This window comes from Spermophilus citellus (genome assembly GCF_964194105.1).
Source record: "Spermophilus citellus genome assembly, chromosome: 12".
NCBI lineage: Eukaryota > Metazoa > Chordata > Mammalia > Rodentia > Sciuridae > Spermophilus > Spermophilus citellus.
This window is the reverse complement of record NC_138198.1, coordinates 130,604,580-130,627,524: the sequence shown is the minus strand read 5'-3', so window position 1 is coordinate 130,627,524 and position 22,945 is coordinate 130,604,580. Positions and strand designations below refer to the sequence as shown.

General features: G+C 40.7%; 1 protein-coding gene across 4 annotated transcripts in view; it reads right to left on the bottom strand.

Annotated features, from left to right (window-relative positions):
- Positions 1-22,663, bottom strand: part of ATP9B (ATPase phospholipid transporting 9B (putative)) — a 273,460-nt gene extending 250,797 nt beyond the window's left edge. For all 4 annotated transcript variants that reach the window (XR_014018324.1, XM_081263198.1, XM_081263199.1 and 1 more), the window contains exons 1-2: positions 22,439-22,663; positions 9,842-10,015 (exon numbers count right to left, since the gene is read on the bottom strand). Coding sequence is in view for 3 of the 4 variants with exons in the window: in XM_081263198.1 (XP_081119324.1) it covers positions 9,842-10,015; positions 22,439-22,551 (287 nt within the window). In the remaining variant the exon portion in view is untranslated. The remainder of the gene's footprint in view (positions 1-9,841; positions 10,016-22,438) is intronic.
- Positions 22,664-22,945: the final 282 nt, after the last annotated feature.

Genomic DNA, 22,945 nt, shown 5'->3' with positions numbered 1-22,945 from the left:
TCCATATCAAAAGCATGCTTTCAAGTCCCCAACAGTTATAAATCAGAGTATTATTCAAGTTATTTAAAACTAAGTACTTCCACCATTACTGCTATTGTTGGCAGAAAAAAAAGGAGATGCATCGAGTAGATTTCAACTGAATTTTGACAATATTTCATCTTATTTTGATTGAACAAAACAAAAATAAGGCTACAAGTAGAACACCATAAGATTCAAATGATTATTTCTTCCCTACCACTGCTTTTATTGTGCGGCCCCATCCCCACCCCAGGCCTTTTCCCCTCATGCACCCCCCTATTTTACTGTCCCCTAGCAGATTGTAGCCAGCTCCCTGTACTTCCCAACCTTAGTCCCCACCCTCAGGGCTCAGTGCTCATGGACACTTCCTGCCTAGAGCTCCCTAACAGGCGCTCAAGCTCTAAACTGCTTTCAACATGTACTCCTAGTGATATGAAAATCCTACAGTGATGATACACAAGCTAAGACAGATTCCTTCTTAAACTTCAGACCTGATCTTCCTTTTAGTCACCTGCAACTATGCTGTACAGATGCCAAACTCCTACATTTGACACATGAGGAACTCTAGGTCAGACAGGAAAATGACTTTCCTAAGATGTTAATGGCAGAGCTGAAAGCTGAAGCCTGGATCTCAACCCCACATCAACATGATGTGCATCCTGCATATAAACAAGAGTCAGCAGCCAATGCTTGCTTATGTTTCCAGAGTGCCCCAATCTAGCTAGAGGCACAACACTCAGATGGTGAAAACTAACAAATAATGAGAAGAAATGGGAACTCCATGGAAAAGCCCCACACCCCATGCAAAGTCACCATTTTAGAACACCAAATTCTGCAGAGAATTTAGACCCATACCAGCCAACAGCTGCTGGCCACATGTGGCCACGTTATGGTTTGGATGTAAGGTATCTCCCAAAAGCTCACATGTAAGTCAGTGTAAAAAGGTTCGGGAGAAATGACTGGCTTGCCAGAGTTGACCCAATCAGTGAATTAATCCCCTGATAGGGATTAACAGAGTGGTAACTGAAGGTGGGTAGGGTGTGGTTGGAGGAGGTGGGCATTGGGGGCATGACTCTGGGGTATCTATTGAAAGGGTAAAGTTTCTAAGCTGGAAAGCTTGAATTAAAATGTAAAAGATTAGGTATTATTAAATTCCTCTGTTACACCCAGATTCCTGAGATAGTTAAGACAACGCCCTACTGGCCATTCAGCCTAGGGCCCTGTGCAGTTTGTCACAGGGCCCGAACCAATCAGTTTGAATGTGTACCCAGTTTAGAAGTGACCAATCACCCCTGCCCAGCCTGTTCCCGCCAATGAATGGACTAATCATGTATCAGAGTTGTTGTTCAATTTTCCCGCGCCTCATGATGATTTGTTCTGATGTATGCAAAGCCCCCCACCCTCTCCAAAAAGTGTACTTAAGCTCTGCTTGACCTCTGCTCTGGGCTCTGGGCTGCTCTCCCTTCTTGAGTGAGCATGGAGCCCCAGTGCGCTGGAACGGATCCCTAATAAATCCCCCTTGCCATTGCATGGAGCTAGTCTCGGGTGGTCTCTCCTTCTCCGACGTTTTCCGGACCCTTACACTATGTGTATTTGGCAAGTGGAGTGTCCCTCCCTCCCTCCCTCCCTCCCTCTCTCTCTCTCTCTCTCTCTCTCTCCTTCCTGATCATCATGTGAGCCACTTCCCCCCACCATATTCTTCCACCATGTTGTTCCTGCCTCACCTGGAACCCTGAAGAATGAAGCCGGCTTGCCTATGGACGGAAACCACTGAAACTGTGGGCCCTCAAATAAACTGTTCCTCCTCTACAATTATGCTGGATGGGTCTGTAAGTCACAGCAGCAAAAAAGCTGACTAAAACAGAAATGTGGTACTGAGAATTCGGGTCATTCCTGTGACTAACCTGACCATGTGGTTCAGAAGCATCTGGAGCTTTTTGGAAGCGGTGAGAGGAATTTTGAGATGTTTAGAAGTGCAAGCTGGAAACGCTTTAGGTTGTTGTAAATGGAGCTTAATGGCTGATTCTGGAGGGAGCTCAGAAGACCAAAATGTCAGTAGGACCATATGGTGAAGACAGGACTCAATAGAGTTTAGAGCAAAAGGAGGACACTACCAGTAAGTGGATCAGCGGCCATTTGTATCATGTTCTGGTGGAGAAGTTATCTGTTTCTAGACAGCAGAGCTTTCAGGTGGTGGCATGGATACTGCTGGCCACTTTGAGCCCAATTTATTGTAATAATCAGGAGCAGAAAGCAGAGCAGAAAGCGACTTGAAAATGGGGGTCTTAGAAAGTTGCAGTTGTTAAAGACATTAATGCCGCCAAAGACTTTGCCCAGAGACTGTAAGAGGGCATCTCGGGAATTGGCAAGATCATATTCATCCCAGACTCAAGGAATTAAAAGTAAAAATTCTCTTGAGAAGAGCCCAGTTGAAAGCCTTCTTACACAAGGGGGCCTAGGAAGTTTTTCAACACATTCAGCCCCTCAGGCACTCAGAGGCTGTTGCATCCAGGGTCCCTGGAGGCCTGGCTACTACTTAAGATGGCAGCAGACCTGGGTGTCAACCATGTGGTGCTGGTTCTGCAGGATTGCAGGATGGTAGAGAGAGGGCGTCATGGAGGCCTTCCACTGATATTTCAAAGGAAGGCCTAAGAAACCAGGCAGAGTGCCCCAGGGTTGGAGTCCCTGTGCACAGCCCCAGAGAGGGCAAAGCATGGAGATGTGAGGAGGAAGCCAAAGCTGCAGTAAAGATCCCTGAGATTAAGAAATGCCAATAACATGGGACATCATCCTAGAAAAACTGTAAGAATCAAACAGAAACAAGCCAACACAAAGTCCACTTGAGCTGTAACAAACAAGGCCCCAGGGGTGGAGCTACATAAGCCCTTTGAATAGAACATTACCACACCTTGTGCCCCAGATACTGGAAACAGAACTGCAGGACTTATTTGCCCAGCTAGATTTCAGTCTCTGCTTTGGTCCCATTCCTTTTTTCCATGCCCCCATTTTTGTGATGGAAATGTTTACTCTGTACCTTTATATACTGAACACTTGTAAATCGCTTTTTTTTTACAGGAACTCATGATGCAAGCTTGCCTTGAGACTCAGAGTAGACTTTGGACTTGAATTTTTGGGCAATCTTAGAACTGTTGAGACTATGGGGACTCCTGGAAATAGACAGAATGTATTTTGCATTGTAAGATGCCCTTGCATTGTAAGGGCAAAATGTTATAGTCCAGATGTGAGGTGTCCCCCAAAACCTCACGTGTGAGACAATGCAAGATGGTTCAAAGGAGAAATGATTAGGTTGTAAGAGTCCTTTTTTTCTTTTCTTTTTTTAATTGATTTTTTTTTTTAAAAAAGGTTATATGAGTCTTAACCCAATCAGTGAATTAATCCCATGACAGGGATTACTAACTGGTAACTGATGGTGGATAGGGTGTGGTTGGAGGAGGTAGGCATTGAGGACATGGCTTTGGAGTATATATTTGTATTTGGCAAATGGAGATGTCTCTCTGCTTCATGATCTTGTGAGCTGCTTCCCTCTACCATACTCTTCCACCATGATATTCACCTCACCTCAAGCCCCAAGGAATGGAGCCAGAAGGGAAAGAGGGGTGATTTTGAGTACATAAACACCAAACACTGGAAAAAAAAAAAAAAAAGAAAGAAACCTGTACAACAAAAAAGTAGAGCAAAAAGTACTGAGACCTCTGAAACCAAGAGCCCCCAAATACTCTGTTCCTCCTCCACATCTCAGCAGCTCAACAGCCACATTGGCTAATGGTTACCATGGGACACCAGAGATCTAAATATTCCTATCATAATAGTAAGAACTACTGAACAGCACTGGTACATGCAAAACACACTAAAAACAAGTACCACTGGTGAAACACAAGCTACTTATATATACACTTCTCTTCAGCATTTCAAATACAGCAAAAATTTCTCAGAATACATTCAGACATGAATATTTTTTCTGCAATACATAATTATCTAATCTGATATTTAAACATATAAAAGTCACACAACCCTAAGGAAAAATAGAGGATATGCAAAGCTAAGAAAGTGGTAAACCACTACTTAGCATTGTTAAGTGTTGTAACACCAAGCAAACAGAAACCTTAACATCAACCTGTGCCAGCCACGATAGGCACCAGCTTCTCACTGACTTCATCTCACTCTGTGAACACTATGTACCAAAGACTGAAAACATATGTTCCATATTATATTCTTTTCCTCTTTATAACCCAGTATAAATAAATCTAAGATTCCTAGACTGCCACGATCTAATTAAATTATTCATACCACTTCATTACTCACACACATTAACAAATCAAAGTGTTATTACTAATTATTGTACTATGCAGAGAGAGAAGCAAGTAAGGGTTAGGATGCCACTATAAAGTCACATACTACTGCACAAAAGTGAATAAACACATTCACAACAGGTAAGCTTGAGGTCTGAAAAGCCTAGGGATCCTCCAGAATTGCCAGTGGACAATGAAGACACAAACTATGATCAGAAGGGAAAGAAGGGTGATTTTGAATACATAAACCCAAAACACTGGAAAAAAAAAAAAAGAAAGAAATCTGTACAACAAAAAAAAGTACACCAAGCCCTATTGAGTGGTAGAGCTAAAGAGGAAAACAATATCATGGGGAATTTCTGAGCAAAACATACGGGAAAATATCAAAAAAAGAGAGGGAAAAGTAAAATGAAGTCCTAGTAAGTAGTTGGCAGTTTTACTTAATCACATTTCTATGTATGCTAAATACTTTCTAAATTAATAATTTTTCAGAAAAATACTTTCCCACATTTATACACTGCTTAACACGATCAAGATCAATAGTAAGTACTTCTAATAGTGCACATATACTTTTCCTTAAAATATTTTAGGATTAGTAGCTTTTCACAAATCCCTCTATAATCAAAGTTAAGTATTCTGATATTAAACATTTTTGTATTTCAAGATTCTGTGTTCTAAAATTTTAACCACAATGAAATAACCCTCAAAATTTAGACAGCCTCCTTCCCTTCATCCTCCATCCAAAATTGGTCAATTACTATATCTAATAGGTACCTTTAGTTACTAAGAAAAAAGCAACACAGTACTCACATTTGTCTTAAAAGACCAGCATTTTCCCATGGCTCTGTACCCCAAATGTTTTACAGATTAATTCAAAGTACAGAGGCCATTTAGAACCAGAAATAATCCCAGCATTTGATACTCCCTCTCCTTTCTCTTCATATGGAAATGCCATCTCAACTCCACTTTCCTAGAGACAAAGTGATTTTTGATAACAAGTGAAATGTAAATCTCGTGAGAACGACCATCAACCTGAATCATAGAACTACATATACCAACGAGTGCCTCAGAGCAACTTACAGGAAGGTATGTTCATTCACAGGAAAGAAATTCAAAAGTTTTAATTAAAAGATTTCAGAGTTTTGTTTTTTCCCAAAGTGTCCAAGTGGGTATTTCTGACAAATAATAAAAATGAAAAGTGAGTCTTAAGTCATGAAGAAATCAGAGTCTACTCAGTCCCTGAAGAATAATGATTTTTAAAAAAGCCTTCCTGGACCGGGGTTGTGGCTCAGTGGCAGAACGCTTGCCTAGCAAGCGTGAGGAACTTGAATTCAATCCCCGGTACCACATAAAAAAATAAATAAAATAAAGGTATTGGGGGGCTGGGGTTGTGGCTTGGTAGAGCACTTGCCTAGCATGCGTGAGGCACTGGGTTCGATCCTCAGCACCACATGAAAATAAAATAAAGGTACTGTGTCCACCTACAACTAAAAAATAAATGTTTAAAATAAAGGTATTATGTCCATCTACAACTAAAAAAAAAAAAAATTTAAAAAAAGCTTTCCTTGGGTTGGGGCTGGGGCTCAGCGGTAGTACATTTGCCTAGCATGTGTGAGGCACTGGGTTCGATTCTCAGCACCACATATAAATAAAGGTCTATCAACAACTAAAAACTAAAACTAAAAAAAAAAAAAAAAGCTTTCCTACTCAAATGTATCTCACATGCAGATATTTAAATATTTACATATTAATTACAATCTACTTGTATTGCAATAATCATTAGCATTTTTTCTTGCAATTAAACTAATTTTATGTGTACCTACCTCTTTGAATCATTATCTAATAATTTCAATAACAACGAATTTTATAATGCCTGGTACTTAGAAAATAAAGTGGCAAAAAAATAATAACAAGCTAGTTGCTAAATGTACAATTTGGCTAAGGTACAATTTCTATTTTCCATAACAATTTCTTGATGTAACCTAATGAACAGAGTTAAAGATATCTCAGGTTACTTCCTATCCCACATGGCAACAGGACCTACCTTAGTGACAACACGTAGACTAAACAGAGCCAGTGAGGACGGTTTAGCTCTTACAGAATAAGATTTATTAAAATAAAGATTTAAAAGGTATTTGAATCTTTAATTCAATATCCAGATATTTCATTGAGCTGTTTCGCCATCCCCCAAATTGAGTTGTCTGTCTGCTAACACGTACATTTTCAAATATATTCTTAATATTTTCTCTAAGAAAAGGAGTATACTATAAGTAAAATTCAAAATATGGCTGTCATGTTCCATATGGTTAACATTTTTTCTATAAAAAAAGGCAAAATATTAGTTCAATAATGTATTTAGCACTGTGATGAGCCTGACAGCACTGCAAGTCCACAATTGTTTGCAGCTTGCTGACCAGTATAGGCTGGCAGGACTGCTGCTAGCATGGTCAAGTAACCCCCATCCCATAACATATAATACCCCTGTCAAGCAACTGTCACCAGGAACACGCCTGTGTCCTGTGGCTTAGTGTCCATTAGTGCTCATTCCCAAAGCCTCAAGGATTTCAGCAACTCAGTCTCCACCCACACTAGAGGACTTCCTGACACATTGAACACAAACCCTCAGCCTTCTCAATCCAGTGTTCCCTGAAGGGAGCTGAGAACAGGCAATTATCAAAAAGCCATTGCACTTCGAAGACTGCAAATCAGGATCAAGCTCATTCAGGCCACATCTTCTTGTCCTATCACTTTTCCCAGGTAACAGAAAAAGGGCTGGCCTGACCCTCACTTGTCCAGAGAGAGACTTTGCCAGGTCTTAGCTATAGTAGTAGGAACACCAACCTTTTTTGAAGAAGGCGCCTTACAGACCAGAGGAAAAATACTTCCTCCAAGCCACACTTGTGGGGAACTCATGCCTCTGAGATATACCCCACAGCCATCAAACTGGTAGTAATCAGTAGCCCACCACAATCTACTCAATTCACAATGCTGTGGGCCTCAGTCCCACAGAAGCTCCCCACCCATGCTTTCACAACCAGTTATATAAGGGTTCAGGCTCTTCCCCGACAGACAAACAGCCATAAAATATGCCACAATCACTACAAATTCATGTGTATTGAGTTTCCTTTGCTGATTACTAGCAATTGCTAGCAAAGCCTGGCTGACTTTTCTCATATATTAAGTCCTCATCTGTATCCTAATCCCCTGCTAACTCAAGTAACCCCACAGTTCCAATAAGAACTCAATAAAAGTCATCTCCATCAACACTTCATTCTTCCTGCCCTCTTCCAACTGCCAAAGTCCCTATCTCCTTTATTCTTCATAGACCTGGCAACAGGTGCACTTTCAAGGATAACAACCTTCCTTGAGGCTTCCAGTATCAGCACAGTAAGAACTCTCAAACTTACATGTCCAGATCTGACAGAATTGTATCAGACCAACCCTCCTGCTTTAGTTTTATATTTTAATACAAGATAGATATTTTAAAAGAAAATTAATAACATTTTTAGACAAGAAACATCTTTAAAGGTTGAAGGTTTGTCACAACAAAGGTATAAATACAAAGGAAAAGTTCTTGAAAAAAATTAAAAGAGCTGCTCCAGTGCATACATAAATGATAAGAAAGTGAAACAGGCTAACTGCTGACGTAAAGAAAGTTCTAGTGGTCTGAACAGAAGAGCAGAACAGCCACACATTCCCTACAGCCAAAGCTAAATTCAAAGCAAGGTTCCAACTCCCTTCAACTCCATGAAGGCTGAGAGGTGAGGTAAATGCATAAGAAAAGTTTGAAGCCAAGAGAACAGAGGTTGGTTCACCTCTGTTTAAGGTAAAGTCTCTGTAATATAAAAATACAAGGTGAAGCAGCAAGTACTTGGCAGAAGCTACAAGTATTCCAGAAGACAAACGATGATGGTATCTACACTAACAAGATGCTCAATGTGGATATAATATAGTCTTCCATTGGAAAAAGATGCTAGCTAGGTCTGTCACAGCTGGAGAGGAAAAATTAGTGCTCTTCATGGTGACTTCCCTGAAGGGAGCTGAGAACAGGCAATTACCTGTTTCAAAGCTTCAAAGTACAGGCTGATTCTCTTGATAGGGACTAATGCAGCCAATGTTCATATGTCATTCCAAAAAATCATTCATATAACATTCCAAAAAATCCTAGGGCCCCTAAGAATTATACTAAACCTACTCTGCCTGAGCTCTATAAATTTTAAAAGTTGACATCACTGCAGATCCCACACATTCAATAGATCACAGGAAAAGACCATGAATAAATTCATTCAAAAGCTGGAATAAAGATTGCTGCTCTTTCAATGGAAATTCATCCAGTGTTTTCATTTTTTTTTTTTTTTAGTACTGGGGATTGAACCCAGGGGTGCTCAACCACCAAGCCATATCCCCATCATAACTGACACAAGAAAAACAAATAAAAAAATAACTGTAGTCCCAAATCTATTTAAAAAATTGACCCTACAACTAAGTATGTACCCACAAAGACCACTCCAAGTATCTTGGAATAATGGCCACTTAACTAGAAAATGCTTTCAACAAGTCACAGAGACTTCTTATTAACTAGTATCCCACCATCAGCAGTTTTTAAAACACTGGTTAACTATGAAATTCTTTCTTTACATGAAAGCCTATGATATACAACAAGGACAAGGATAGTTATGATCTGATTGAAAGCTAAATAGGGATTTAAAGCTAAATCTTGCTCTTCTCCTTTCTCTATGCTGCCAATTTCCTACAGTTCCACAAAACAGTGAGTATCACCTCACAAGCTGACCCAGAAATCAAATCGGAATAGGAACATCTTTGTGCAAACTTGCAAAAGAATGATGAAAAGCATGAAAAACAAAACCTGTCTTTAAAAATATTCACCTTCCTTTTATGGACAATAGAAGGGCTGAAGAAGACTCTGTAACGAGCATGATGCACTGGACAGGCTCTGCTCTAGTCACAGGGCCTCACTTAGCTCTTGTAGCTCTTGCTTCCTGCTTCTGATGGCGGGAGAAAAAGGTGTCTGAGATGCACAGAGCTCTTTCACCTGCCAGAGTTTACTCAAAGGCAAACCACACCAGTTTATCTTAGCACCAGGAAACTTGTCTGAAATAGGAGTTTTCGTCTTAATATCTTGCTGGCTATACCTACAGAAGAGTCTTATTCCAAGTCAAAGCACTAAAGCTGAATAATACACATAATTACAGTGCTATTAAGCTGCATGTTATAGGTCCATCTCCATCTTTTTGGATAAGAAAGGAATGCCATTTATAAATGTTGATACAGTGACCAGAATTAATTCCGCCACTAATTTCCCCCAGCTTTTAACTATTTAAATGTCTTATAAAATAATGAACTTCATTTTCCCTGACTTTCTGATTAGTACTGTTTGGTCTGACTAATGTTCTAAGTACTCTCTGTGACAACCCAGTGTCTTTGGTTTTTATAGAGACTTATCAATACATCTTGCAGTTATACTAGCTGGTAAGCTCATAAGCATGACAAACCTGGAACAGAGGAACTTCCATCCACCGCAGACAAACCACTCCAGACCACTTTTCCTTCGCTCTATCCTGGCTCGCGGCAGCGTGTGGTAATCACTTTCATCATTCTCAAAGCCTTCTTCAGACATCATTAGTGGCATCTCGTCCAAATGGGCAGACTCATCCTCCAGCTGGTACCTAGTTAAAGGCAGGAACAGAAAGCTGAGCAGACCAAGCATTCTTCTGTAACATCGTGGGATTCGTTTAGGACAACCGCTACCTACTACTTGCTGGTTATCATTTCTTCAAATGGAGCTGCTTTCATAAACAGCAGTGCAGAAAACCAAGCTGCCCAGGTAAACAGGCAAGCAGTCTGCACCAGGAAGCCAGTGCTGGCTGAGAGGCCAACAATACCCATGCCACAGTCCCAGACACCTCCACATGAATGGCTGGATGACAGCTCTGCAGGCCTGCCCAACATTCACTCACTGCATTCAAGTCAGGAATAGTAAAAGTAATCATCCAAATATGGCCATCAGCCAAAAAAAGTAACAGCTAAACCCTCAGTCACACATTAGTTACCAGAATTCCTGAAGTGATTTTTGACAAAGTATAGTTGTCTATAGACTGAAAGTTCTCACGCCATCCTTGAGTTTGTTTTAGAGTTGATGTACTGACACACACAGGGAACAGTGCTATGTCCTATTTATTCTGTCTTCATCAGTGCCTTTACTAAAATGTTCTACTCAAGGAAAAAAATATCAACAAGTAGAATATGTTTTAGAGGGCAAAAGATCTCTTCCCATCCCAAGAAACAGCAGCCCACCATCCACACTGTCACTTTGGCTTTCCTCAATCACAAAAATAATCTCTTTACAAAATAAAAATTCACCTTTTTGAGAACAGTGTCAGAAACCATAATGGCAATTCAATAATTGCTACCTTAATTTTACATGGAGCTCACATGCTATGTATCATCTCAATTTTAAAATTAAGAAAACAGCCAGGTGAGGTGGCATATGCCTGTAATCCCAGCAGCTAAGGAGGCTGAGGCAGGAGGATCAAGTTTAAAGCCAGCCTCAACAACTTAGCAAGACCCTAAGCAACTCAGTGAGACCCTGTCTCTAAATAAAATACAAAAAAGGGCTGGGGATGTGCCTCAGTGGTTGAATATCCCTGGGTTCAATCCCCAATACCAAAAAAAAAAGAAAAGAAAATTAAGAAAACAAAACTTCTGAGATGGGTGTGTGACAATGGTAGTCACTGAAATTGAAATCTCTCCTCACAATCTCCAAAATCCATTTTCTGTTTTTGTTTTTATTGGTTTTTACTGCATTACTAGAGACTCAACTGAGGGGCACTCTACCACTGAACTACATACATCCCAAGTAGTTCCAAAGTTCTTTTAATTTTGTTTTCAAGAGAGGGTCTCACTAAATTGCCCAAGCTGGCCTTGAACTTGTAATCATCCTGCCTCAGCCTTCTGAATTATAGGATTACAGTCATGTGCCACTGCTCTCAGCTAAGTAGCCATAAAAAGAACCAGCTAGAACCTATAACAAAAACATAATTAAGAGAATATTGAAATCTTTAACATACACGTAAGGAGTAAGATGAGTATTTCAAACCAACAGAGCCAGGGACATCCATTCAAATGCATGGGGGCATCTCTCTGGTGGAGGAAAATCAGAGGCCCAAAAGACAGAGGAACTAATGTTCTTTGGGTTTTTTTTTTTTTGGGGGGGGGGTTAATATTTATCTTTTAGTTGTAGTTGGAAAGTTTGTTTTCAGCAGCAGATCTGCCCTAAAAGAATGCCAAAGCAAGTCTCAGGATGAAGAAAATATAATACCAGAAGGAACCCAGAACTCCAGGAAAGAAAAAAAAGAGCAACAGAAAGGTCTTTTAAGACAAGAATAACTATTCAAAACAAGAAGTATATCATTGTTTTCAATGTGAAGAGGCTGGAATACAAGTGATCATACAACATAAGGAGCAGGCACTCCACAGTTCATATAAAGTGGTAGGATGGTAAGCTGAGCAGACAGTGGAGAGTCAGCCACCTACACTGCAACTCATGCCACAGAATTTTTTACTGTGGGGGTCTGCCCCGTGCATGCAGAATGTTGAACAGAATCACTGCCTTGGCAGGACAATGAAAAATGTCTCTGGAGTACAAAAATCACCACCTACTGGAAGTAAGTTAACTACAACACAATATGTATCAAAAGATCTTAGAGAATAAAAGGATAGAAAACAATGTGTGATGCAAACACTAAATAGAAAACTAAATAGCCATATTAACATAAAAAAAAAACTTGCCAGAATGAAGGAAGACATCACAGATGATAAAAGAATTAAATCACTAACAAGATCTAGCAATTATACATGTATATGCACCTAGCCAGGCCCAAAGCTTCAAAGCACATGAAGCAATGCTAATACAAATGGAAGGGAAATCCAGTGGTACTTGAAGACTAAAACTCTTCTTTCAATAACTGACAGGAAAAAGAAAAATCAGAAAGGATATAAAGGTACAACCCACATCAGCAACTAACCTAACCGGCATTTATAGAAAACACTACCCATAACAGCATAATACTGTTCTCTTCAAATACACAAAGAAATCACTCACCCATAGATCCTATCCTGGGTCAGAACACCAACCCTAACAAATAACTAAAATCACATAAAATGGGCTCTGTCATCACAATGGATTTTAATCATTATTAATTGAAAAATTTTTTTGAAATCCATATATACTGGGGGGGGGGGGGGGGGCGCGAGGACTACATTTACAAATAAGCTGTAAGCCAAAGAGGAAAAAACAAATCCTCACACTCAAAGCAAAAAAGGGTAAGTTCCTTCATAACATCAAATTTGGGGAGAATAGGCTCCTTACTCAAACCAAGGACCAAAACCAAAAACAACAATTCCTGAGTGCCAGGGAAAATGGACACAACTGACAAGGACTGAAATTTACTGAGTACTGAACACGGCCAGATAGCAGGCCAAACACTTCAGATGCCTGAAGAAAAATAATTTTAAAGCAAATCAGACATTGGGGGAAATACCTGCAGCATAAGAAAAAAAAAAAAGCAATTGACAGCAAGGCCCTCTCCTCTAAAGCTCCAATCCTGCAGGGTCAGTAACAGGAAGTACACAGTCAGTCAATTACAGAGAAAAATACTAGAACAACAGGCAGGGTGGCACAAATGGAAGTGACTGGAAAGGTCTTCCTTGATCACCTAGGAGGTCCTCCTAAGAGGTAACACCTATGGAGAGCAGCCATCCACTAAAGATCTAGGAAGACCAGTGAGGGCTGCAGAGACCTTGGGCAGCAGGACAGCAGCTAAAGAGATGGGCAGGACCAGGCACACAGTGCTAGAAAGGTACCAAGAGTTTCAGTATTGTTTCAGGCATAATGGGAAGCCATTAAAAGGTCTCATGTGTGGAAATAATTTGTTTCCAAAAAGGTCTTTTAAGTAATATAAATTCAAACAAGAAGGGATAATGTTTTCTTTGACTATCAAGTGGGGAAAAAAATTGGGGGGTACTGAGACTAGAACCCAGGTATTCATCCTAAGCAGGTGTTCTACCACCCTTTTTATTAATTATTTTTACTTTGGGAAAAGGTCTTGCTAAAGTGCCCAGGATAACCTTGAACATGCAGTCCTCACGCCTCAGCCTTCGAGTCGCTGGGATTACCGGTGTGCCCCATAGTGTCTGCCTGGACGGACACCCACAGTAGCAGCAAGAGCAGTGAACAATTTGTGAAGCAGCATCACAAGCCAACTAGAGGTTCTAATTGCCCATGGAAATTAAATGTGCACAAGATGTATCTTCAAAGATGATCATCCCCATACCATGCTGCTTGAAAGAGTAACCAAGGAAAAGGAAAAAGCATTAATGTTTAAAGAACTGGTTAAGTATACGATGGAACACCATACTGTCACTAAAAATGATAGAAGAACTTCTGTTCGACCTAACTATGCTAAGAGAAATAGTAGTCACTTGTTTTCACCCTCTTTGAACATTCTAATTCACCAATAAAAATGCTATTCTTGGGGCTCAGTAGTAGAGCTCTTGCCCAACACATGTAAGGTACTGTGTTTGAGGCTTAGCACCACATAAAAATAAAAGCATTGTGTCCATCTACAACTAAAACAAATATTAAAAAAAAGAAGAAAATGCTACTCATTTTTTTGTCTCCATACCATCTTCCACCAACAACTCCAACTACTCTAGATACCATCAGAGAACATCCTTACAACATGCAAATGACATTTTAGATGATCCAGGCAAAAATTACATGATCTAGCCCAAAATAAATTGTTTCCTTTATGTAACTTCTTATGTAACTTCTCTGCATAGGATTACAACATTTAAAGTCATTCGGGAGGCTGAGGCAGGAGGATCACGAGTTCAAAGCCAGCCTCAGCAAAAGTGAGGTGCTAAGCAACTCAGTGAGACCCTAAATAAAAATACAAAATAGGACTGGGAATGCGGCTCAGTGGTTGAGTGTCCCTAAGTTCAAACCCCAGTACCAAAAAAAACCACAAAAACACCTAGAAAATGAATACTGATACAAAAATGTGAAAAATTTCAAACACCACTTAATTATAACATTATATCCAAAATCAGATTTTTAAGTCTTTTCATTAAGTTTTCTGGGCAATCATGTCACATTTTAGCAAAAGTCACAATCTCACCACATTTAACGCTGGAAAAGCAGAGTGATGTGTCCTGGAAGATAAAGAATATGAGCAACATCATGTTTAGCAACCTCAACTATAGAAACGCAGCCTTTGAACTGCAAGCAATTTATTCCATTTTCAAAGCAATTTTCCTATTGTATTGAAAATTTCACCTCAGTATTTAAACACAATAAGATGATGAATAATGGATTTCTTCAAGACAGAGTAAGCAGAGAATCTTAAGTGTCTTTTGTTGCCTGGTGTCATACACACTTAATTGGTTTGTCACTCAAGAAAAATCAACGTTTCCAGCAATTAAGTATAATTCTGGAAACATATTTCTTAAATGAGTAAAAACAATGTGAACAAAGACGACAACAGATGATACAAACCCAAGAGTACTGCCAAGCTAAGGAAAGAGGACAACTACCTTAGCTGCTGCCAAAGGCTTTAAAAGAACTGGGAACTTTCAACAGAACACTCAAGCTCTGGAAGACATAATTTACATGCTTCTAAGTAAAAGTAGGTCAATGCAATACCTAGCTTAAATTCACATTTTACCTCAAGTATCTAACAGCCTTATTGTTTCCATTAGGATAAAAACTATTTCTGAGAAGTCAATTTATTTTAAAAGGAGAAACATTTAAAATATGCCTAATGCTCAAAACTTCTTTAAGAAAAATAAACATTTCCCTTTTGCTTGCATATTAATAGAGAAAGCAAAAGAATTTGTTACAAAGAAATGCGAATATCTCCCGCATCACATGAAGCTACCAAGTTCAATGTCACCTAGAAATCACAAGTAGCAAACTACATGAACTGCTGAGAAATCAAAACTACTCCTACAGGAGCAGGTATTCATTCTGGTTTTAATTTTTTTGTTCTCTCCAAAATCATGTGATAAAGGTTAAATCCCGCTGCACCATCGTTTGAAGGTAGTGCCTAAGGGAGATGTTTTGGTCATGAGGCCTGTGTCCTAATAATGGGTTAATGTCAGGGTTTTTCTTAGTATTTATATTTTAGTTATAGGTGGACACAATATTTTTTATTTTTATGTGGTGCTGAGGATCAAACCCAGTGCCTCACGCGTGTTAGGCGAGTGCTCTACCTCCAAGCCACAACTCCAGCCCTAATGTCAGTTTTAAAAGTTTACAGATGGGCTCATTCTCTTCTGCTCTTCTGCCACGTGGGGACATAGCAAGAAGGGCTCTGATCAGAAGCCCAGCACCCTCATCTTGGACTTCCCATCCCCCAAAACTGGGGACAATCAAGTTTCTATTCTCTATATATCACCCAATCTCTGATATTCTGTTAAAACAGCACAAAGCAGACTGTGACAAATGAAGAAAAAGCAGCAGCAAATTAATTAATTAATTAAACAGCTATAAAATATGCCTTGACCTTAGTAACAAAAACAAGCAAAAGGAAGAAGGAATTGCCACCCCCTTGAACTAAGAAGTGATCCCCCATGTTGACTGTATATACAGTAAATTTGAGCTAGCAATTTCTCGAAGGTTCTAAAAGAAACCTGCATACCAATTTCTTGAAGAAATTATACCAATGCTATATATAAATTGAGACAAACATGTGAATTAGAAATTTGAAGATTCATGGCCTACTAACTCAGGACACATACTCCAATTGCCTCTTCCCATCATGTTAATACTGTCAAGTATAGGAAAGTTAAGGACATATTCCGATTCTGGAAGGTCTAAAGATTTTTATACTTGAGTGAATTATGGATCCTTTTTAAAGGAAATTCTTATAAACCTCTACAAAAATTTCTTTAATTCTAAGGAATCACAGGCCTTAGCAATTAAATACTGTCTTAAGACTCATTCTGGGGCTGGAGTTTTAGCTCAGTGGTAGAGCGCTTGCCTAGCATGTGTGAGGCACTGGGTTTGATTCTCAGCACCATGTATAAATAAATAAAATAAAGGTCCATTGACAACTGAAAGATATTTTTTAAAAAGACTCATTCTGGGGGCAGAGGATCTAGCTCAGTGGTACAATACTCACCTATCATGTGCAAGACCATGGGTTCAAACCCCAGTACTACATATACACACTCACTCACACACACACACACACACACACACACACACACAAAAGAATGAAAAACTGAATTATTCTGTATAGAAAGAGGAAAAGAAAACCCCTTCAATTGTGAACTATCATAGTGAAGGAAAAGTTTCATCTTCACAACTGGTAAAATATTTATTAAATCATTATAAATTTTAAAGAATCAGAAAAAATACTGCATAGACCCTATATGAGATATCCCCTAAAAGTTTATGTTAGACAATGCAGGAATGTCCAGAGGTGAAATGATTTAGGAGACCTATAAGCTAATCGATGGATTAATCCATTTGATGGATTAGTAACGTGAATGGATTACTGTGTGGTAAATATAGGCAGGTGAGGTATAGCTGGAGAACACACCCTGCCTGGGGATTACATTGTGTCCCTGGATCCTCATTTGCGCTATATGTTTCCTGGCAGCTTTCCTCCATGACCATGCCCTTCTACCACCTTGTCCTGCCTCACCTTGGGCCCAGGGCAATAGAACTGGCCAACCATGGACCGAACCTCTGAAACTATGAGGCTCAGAAACACTTTTCCTCCTCTAAGTTGTTCTTGTCAACAATGTTAGTCACAGGAACAAAACGCTGACTAACAAAGAAATCTGAGAATAAGAAACCTAGCATTACAAAATACTGTTACATCTACCAAGAAAAACTAATATTTTGCAGGTAATCAGACAATAGCCATCTGTCCTCTGCACTAGACTCTTTTTCAACATTGAAGGTTAACTCTTACAATATTGCAAATGCCCTTAAGCAGGGCCAACACCCATGCTGGTAGAAAAAGTAAAGAAGGGCTGAGGTTCTGTCTCAGTGGTGGAGTGCTCACCTAACATGTGTGAAGCACTGGGTTCAATGCTCAGCACCACATAAAACATAAATAAAATAAAGGTATTGTGTCCATCTACAACTAAAAACAAAAAAGTACTAACATACATGAAAAAGCAAAATTAAAATGTTTGATGTCCTTCATTCTTTTTTCAACCACAAAGCTAACTTGAATGTTATAGTTATCACTTAAAACACAGAAATGTGACACTAAATTTAAAAATGCCTTACTCTTCACACATTCATTGATACCTCAAATGACAATGTAATTAGAAGCCCAGTGAACTTTGATTTCACTTATTTACTGGCATTTGAAAAAGGACCATATTCACCTTTGATGATAGCAAAAATAATGTGATGTTGAGCTTTTTAATAATTATTAAACCATACACAAATCATACATAATTCTTTTTAAAATTTTTTTTGTTTTAGGTAGACACAACATCTTTATTTTATATTTATGTGGTACTGAGGATTGAACCCAGTGCCTCATACATGCTAGGCGAGTGCTCTACCACTGAGCCACAACCCCAGCCCATCAAATCATACATAATTCTTCCCTTGGAATTTTGGGTTTATATTTTAAACCCAATGAAGAAAATTTTTATGTAAGCTATAATTATTTACCAGCCTTATCTTTTAAATATATTGTGTCCTAAACTGTTAGAATTCTAGTGAAAGAAAAATAATTTCACTTCAAGGAAAACCTGAAAACCTTTAAAATACATAATTATAATTTCTTATACATAACAAGAACAAAATGTCAATTTTACATTGCCTGAGGAGAGAGGTTTTCAAAGAAAAGTCTATGTCAAAGTTGTCTTTCCATCAACTAAAGCTATGAAGCATTCTGTTGCCAGTGTGTAGATTCCAGCCTGATAATATTAAACTTTGTTTTCTGTATATGTAAGACAATACACTAACACTCTTTATTTTTCAGATGTATTCTATAGGTTGCACATAGTTCCCAAAACAGAAAAATTAGAAAAATAGTTTTGATAGAAAACTTTATATCAATTTTAAATCATTTCAGTTTTGAAGCATGAAATTAGTGATCTGTTATAAGTCAACAGTATACTTAAAGAGTTAAGCGTGGTAGCACACACCTATAATCCCAGCTACCCAAGTGGCTGAGACAGGAGGATCACAAGCTGGCCTGGGCAATTTAGCCAGACTCTCTTTCAAAATAAAATAAAAACGACACTGAGAACAAGGTCCTGGGTTCAATCCCTAGTACCACAAAAAAGAAAGTATGTTTAAAAATAGTTAAAATGATAAATTTTATGTTACGTTTTACCACAATAAAAAAAGATCTATAAATTCAGAGGTGGCCGGGTGAAGGAAATAAAAATGAAGGGTGGAGTGGAAGCTGCAGGATAAGAGGTGATACATGTACTTATGAATATACTCAAAAACACAGAATTATACATTTAAATGGGTGAACTGTCTGTATGAGAAGCATATCAAAAAACCCGTTAAAGAGTGCAAAAATAAACCAGACATGCTGGTGCATAAATGTAATCCGGCTACTCATGAAACTGAGTCAGGAGGATAACAAGTTCATAGGCAGTCCAGCTGGCTGGGTTGGAAATGTGGCTCAATGGTAGAGCATTTATCCAGCATGCACAAGGCCCTAGGGTCAATCTCCAGTACCAGAAAGAAAAAAAAAAAAAAAAATGGGTAGGGGTGTACATATCACCAACATCTTAAAGAAACATCAAAAGAATAACAGGCAAACACCATGAACAACTCTACACATCTACACATAAACCTGGTAACTTCTATCAAATGGAACCATTCCTCAAAAAAAATCACAAACTATCACAACTCTCCTACTATGGAGTAAAAAGTGAGAAGAGCCCAATAACTATAAAGAAACTGAATTCATAAATTGAAAACATCCAAAAAAAGAAATGTCCAATGCTCAGATAGTTTTGCTGGTAAATCCACCAAACATTTAAAAAGAATTAAAACAATATCTTGCAGAAAGAAGAAGAGTTGAGAACACTTCCCAACTCAGGAGACCAGGAAAATGGTAAAATCTAATCATCACTGCCATTATTGACAAAGACACATCTGAGAAGATGAGTCATAGAATAAAGTGGAATCTCTGCTATGCACTATATGAGTGTGGCAGGAGTTATCTAATTCTGCACTAACAGCAGCTGGAATAAAGAATGACTTCAGAAGTGCAGTGGCTTTAAGAAACAGCTAGAGCACACCTATAAACCCAGCAGCTTGGGAGGCTGAGGCAGGAGGATCATGAGTTCAAAGCTAGTCTCAGCAAAAGCAAGGCGCTAAGCAACTCAATCAGACCCTGACTCTAAATAAAAAACAAAACAGGGCTGGGGATGTGGCTCAGTGGTTGAGTGCCCCTGAGTTCAATCCCCGGTACCAAAAAAAAAAAAGAAAAAAGAAAACACCAGCTACAAGGGTCCCAAGTAACTGCCACTGGGGTTAAAAAAATAGGGTGAGGGCAACTGAGTAAATGAAGCAATTATAATGTTTTATTATAAGCCTTTTAGCACCACTTTATTTTTAAACTATATGTGTATCATGATAAAATAAAACCATATGCATATCATGATAAAATAAAACCAACCCAATTTCAAAAAATAACACAGAAGCATAATTTCTGGTCCAGACAAAATGGCATTTCTCCCTGACACTCCCCAATAAGTCCAACTGTAAATAAATAAACTGGAACAAAGCAAGACACAAATGAGAGTTCTGAAAAGTGCCAAGACCACAGCAGTGAGAGGAAGGCAGGCTGGCTGGAGACCTGGGCTGAAGCAACTGCGTCATGTCTCTCATGTGTTCTCCCCGCAACAGAATAAAGTACCACGGGCCCAGTGTCCCCTAACTTCAACCATGCTGGAGAAGGGAGCCAAGAAAGCTCATTCCCCACACCCCAATAGAACAGGATCACAGTATCATGAGAGTACAGCATCACCAGCTAGAAACTGGTAAGCAGCCAAGGAATGTCACATGGGGGAGCCTGAGGCTGCTCTCTCCCACCAGGGATACTGAGGGATGTAGGCGCCATCAAGGGAACCATGCCACAACAACCAGCTAGTCCTGGAAATCTCTGTGTCCTGAAACCCTGAGATTCCTCTCTCCCACCAGTGAGACAGCCAAGTAGCACTGACAAGTGCTACCCATCAACCAAGAGACCCAGTCCAAGAAGCCTCTTTTACAGCACCTCCCTCCCCCACGCCTTGCCCTACTCCAAGACTCCAGGGCAGGCAGGGAGCACCAGCAGGCCAGGGAGCACCAACAAGCAGGATTCTGCCAAGGAAAGCCTCTGCAATAGGGGTGCTCAGACTCCTGCCTCCTACTCAAAGACACCAATACAGCCTGGTGGCACATGTGCAGGGGACACAACCACATCCAGTGCCTCACCAAGGAAGTCTCTATCCCATGGAGCCTGACACTCTCAACTCTTACCAAGAGACACTAGGCCTGGGGAAATCACTCTTCCCCATCATGCAACACAAGAGAGACCAATGACACCACCTAAATTGAAGCAGTCCAAAATGCACAACACACTGTCATTAAAACTACAAACCACAAATGTAGGCCAAAACCCGTGTGCTAAGTCTAAACAGGTGGCCAAATGCTATCCCTGAATGGAAGAATAGGTAAAATGGTGATAAAAACACATCATAGCAGTAAGTTGAATGCATATGGTGATAGCCAGGGCAAACACCTGAAAACCATACAAAGATCTACACTCAAAACACTGTACATATACCAAAAATCGTTCAAGTAACCCAAAAGAAGATAGGAAAGAGAAACACAAGGAAATGAGAAATCAGAAGAAACAGAAAAATGCCACACTTAATCCTAATGTATCATAATTACTTTATGGATAAAAACCATGACCCAACAAGAAACTTCACCTCAAGTTGAACAAAGTATGTAGACTGAAAGCTGGCCCTATGCAAACATTAATTCAAAAGTGCATGAGTACTACTCTAATACCTAGTAGATTTAAGAGTGAAAGAAAATTATGAAAGGAATGGTACATAATAAAAAAGGTCAACACATGCGCAAGACACGAAATTTTGGATGTGTATGCACCAAATGACATAAAATGACAGACTCAAGATGTGATGAAAACCTTGTTTTGAAAGCTGGCATACTTCCAAATATTTATATCCTAAAATTAAATGCTTAGATAATTACTAATGCAATCACTCTTAAAGCTAACGTCAAAGGGGAAAGGAGAAATGACAGCTCTGGAGAACGCACTTCCAGGAAAGCACCTTGAAAAAGGACATCTTTTATTGGTTCTCCTGTAATACTCAACATCCTCCGTGAGAAAAATATTATCCATCGTTTTACAAACGAGGGAAGTTTAAGGTGCCTAAGATGAAACGACTCGTGAATAAACAGACCAGAGGCGAATTCAGCTCTCACATTACATAACGTGAACTCTTCTGATTGCATGTTAGTCTCAGTCAAAAAAGAACTGCAAAGCTGAAATTCTGAAGTAAAATGGCTAAGATATGATATGGGGTAAAATCCGTATTTTTTTCCTCCGCGCATCATGGGTTATTTCTTCAATACCTCTGCAATAAAGAAAATAAAATTTTGATAGCTGGAAGAGGTAACACTTGGGAGTTTATTTTGTAAAACTGCAGTCTTTACGCCTCTTCCTTTACAACAGCTCACTTCCGTGGCGCGAGAAGGGCGCGATCCTGAGCGGCGTGGAGGCAGCCCCGCGAGGAGCCCGCGAGGAGCCCGGCTCGCCCCTGGGTCACACACGTCCTCCCGGCCGCGCAGCGGCGGCCCCGTCAGCTACTTAACGGTTCCGCGCCTCCACCTCCCTTCCGCGCTCTCGAGGGCCACGCTCGGCGCCAGCGAGCGCTCCGCGGGCCCCTCGCGCCCGGCGCAGCCGGAGCAGCGGCCTCTGCGACTCTCAACTAAGTTTCGGGCTCGCCGCCGCGGAGGCGCCGGGCCCGCAGCCGGCCCCACCAGTGCGGCGCGGAGGGTCGGGCCGCGCAGTTACCTGCCGCGCCGGTCGGCCCCCGGCCCGGGCCCCGCGGCGCTGTAGTAGGCCGCGCGCTTGTGGCCGGCCGCCGCTGCGCTGCGCACCGGATACAGAGGGATCTGGTCCGCCATGTTTCCACCAGCCCGCCCCGTTCTCCGCGGCGACTTGGCGACTCTTTCCCCGCCCTAGTCCCTCAGCCCCAGCCCGGTCCGAGGCGGCTCAGTGCGCCTCCCGGCCCCGCCGCGGTCGCCGCCCGATGGCGTCATTGAGCGGCGGGGCGTGACCGTGTGAGGCTCCGCCCCCGTCGCGCGCCGGGCCTTGACACTGCCAGGCGTGGAGCCGCGTCGCGGAGGCGTGGCGTCCCTGGCCGCGCGCAGCTGCGCGTGCGTGCTGGGTGTCTTCCGGGAGCGAGCCGGCGCTCTCCCCGGTCTCGCGCAGTAGCCCAGCCTGTGTGGGAGGCGTGTACACCGGTGTCCGGGAAGCCCGGCTGCAGGGGCGGGGTCCCCGCCGCTCGCGAGAATCACG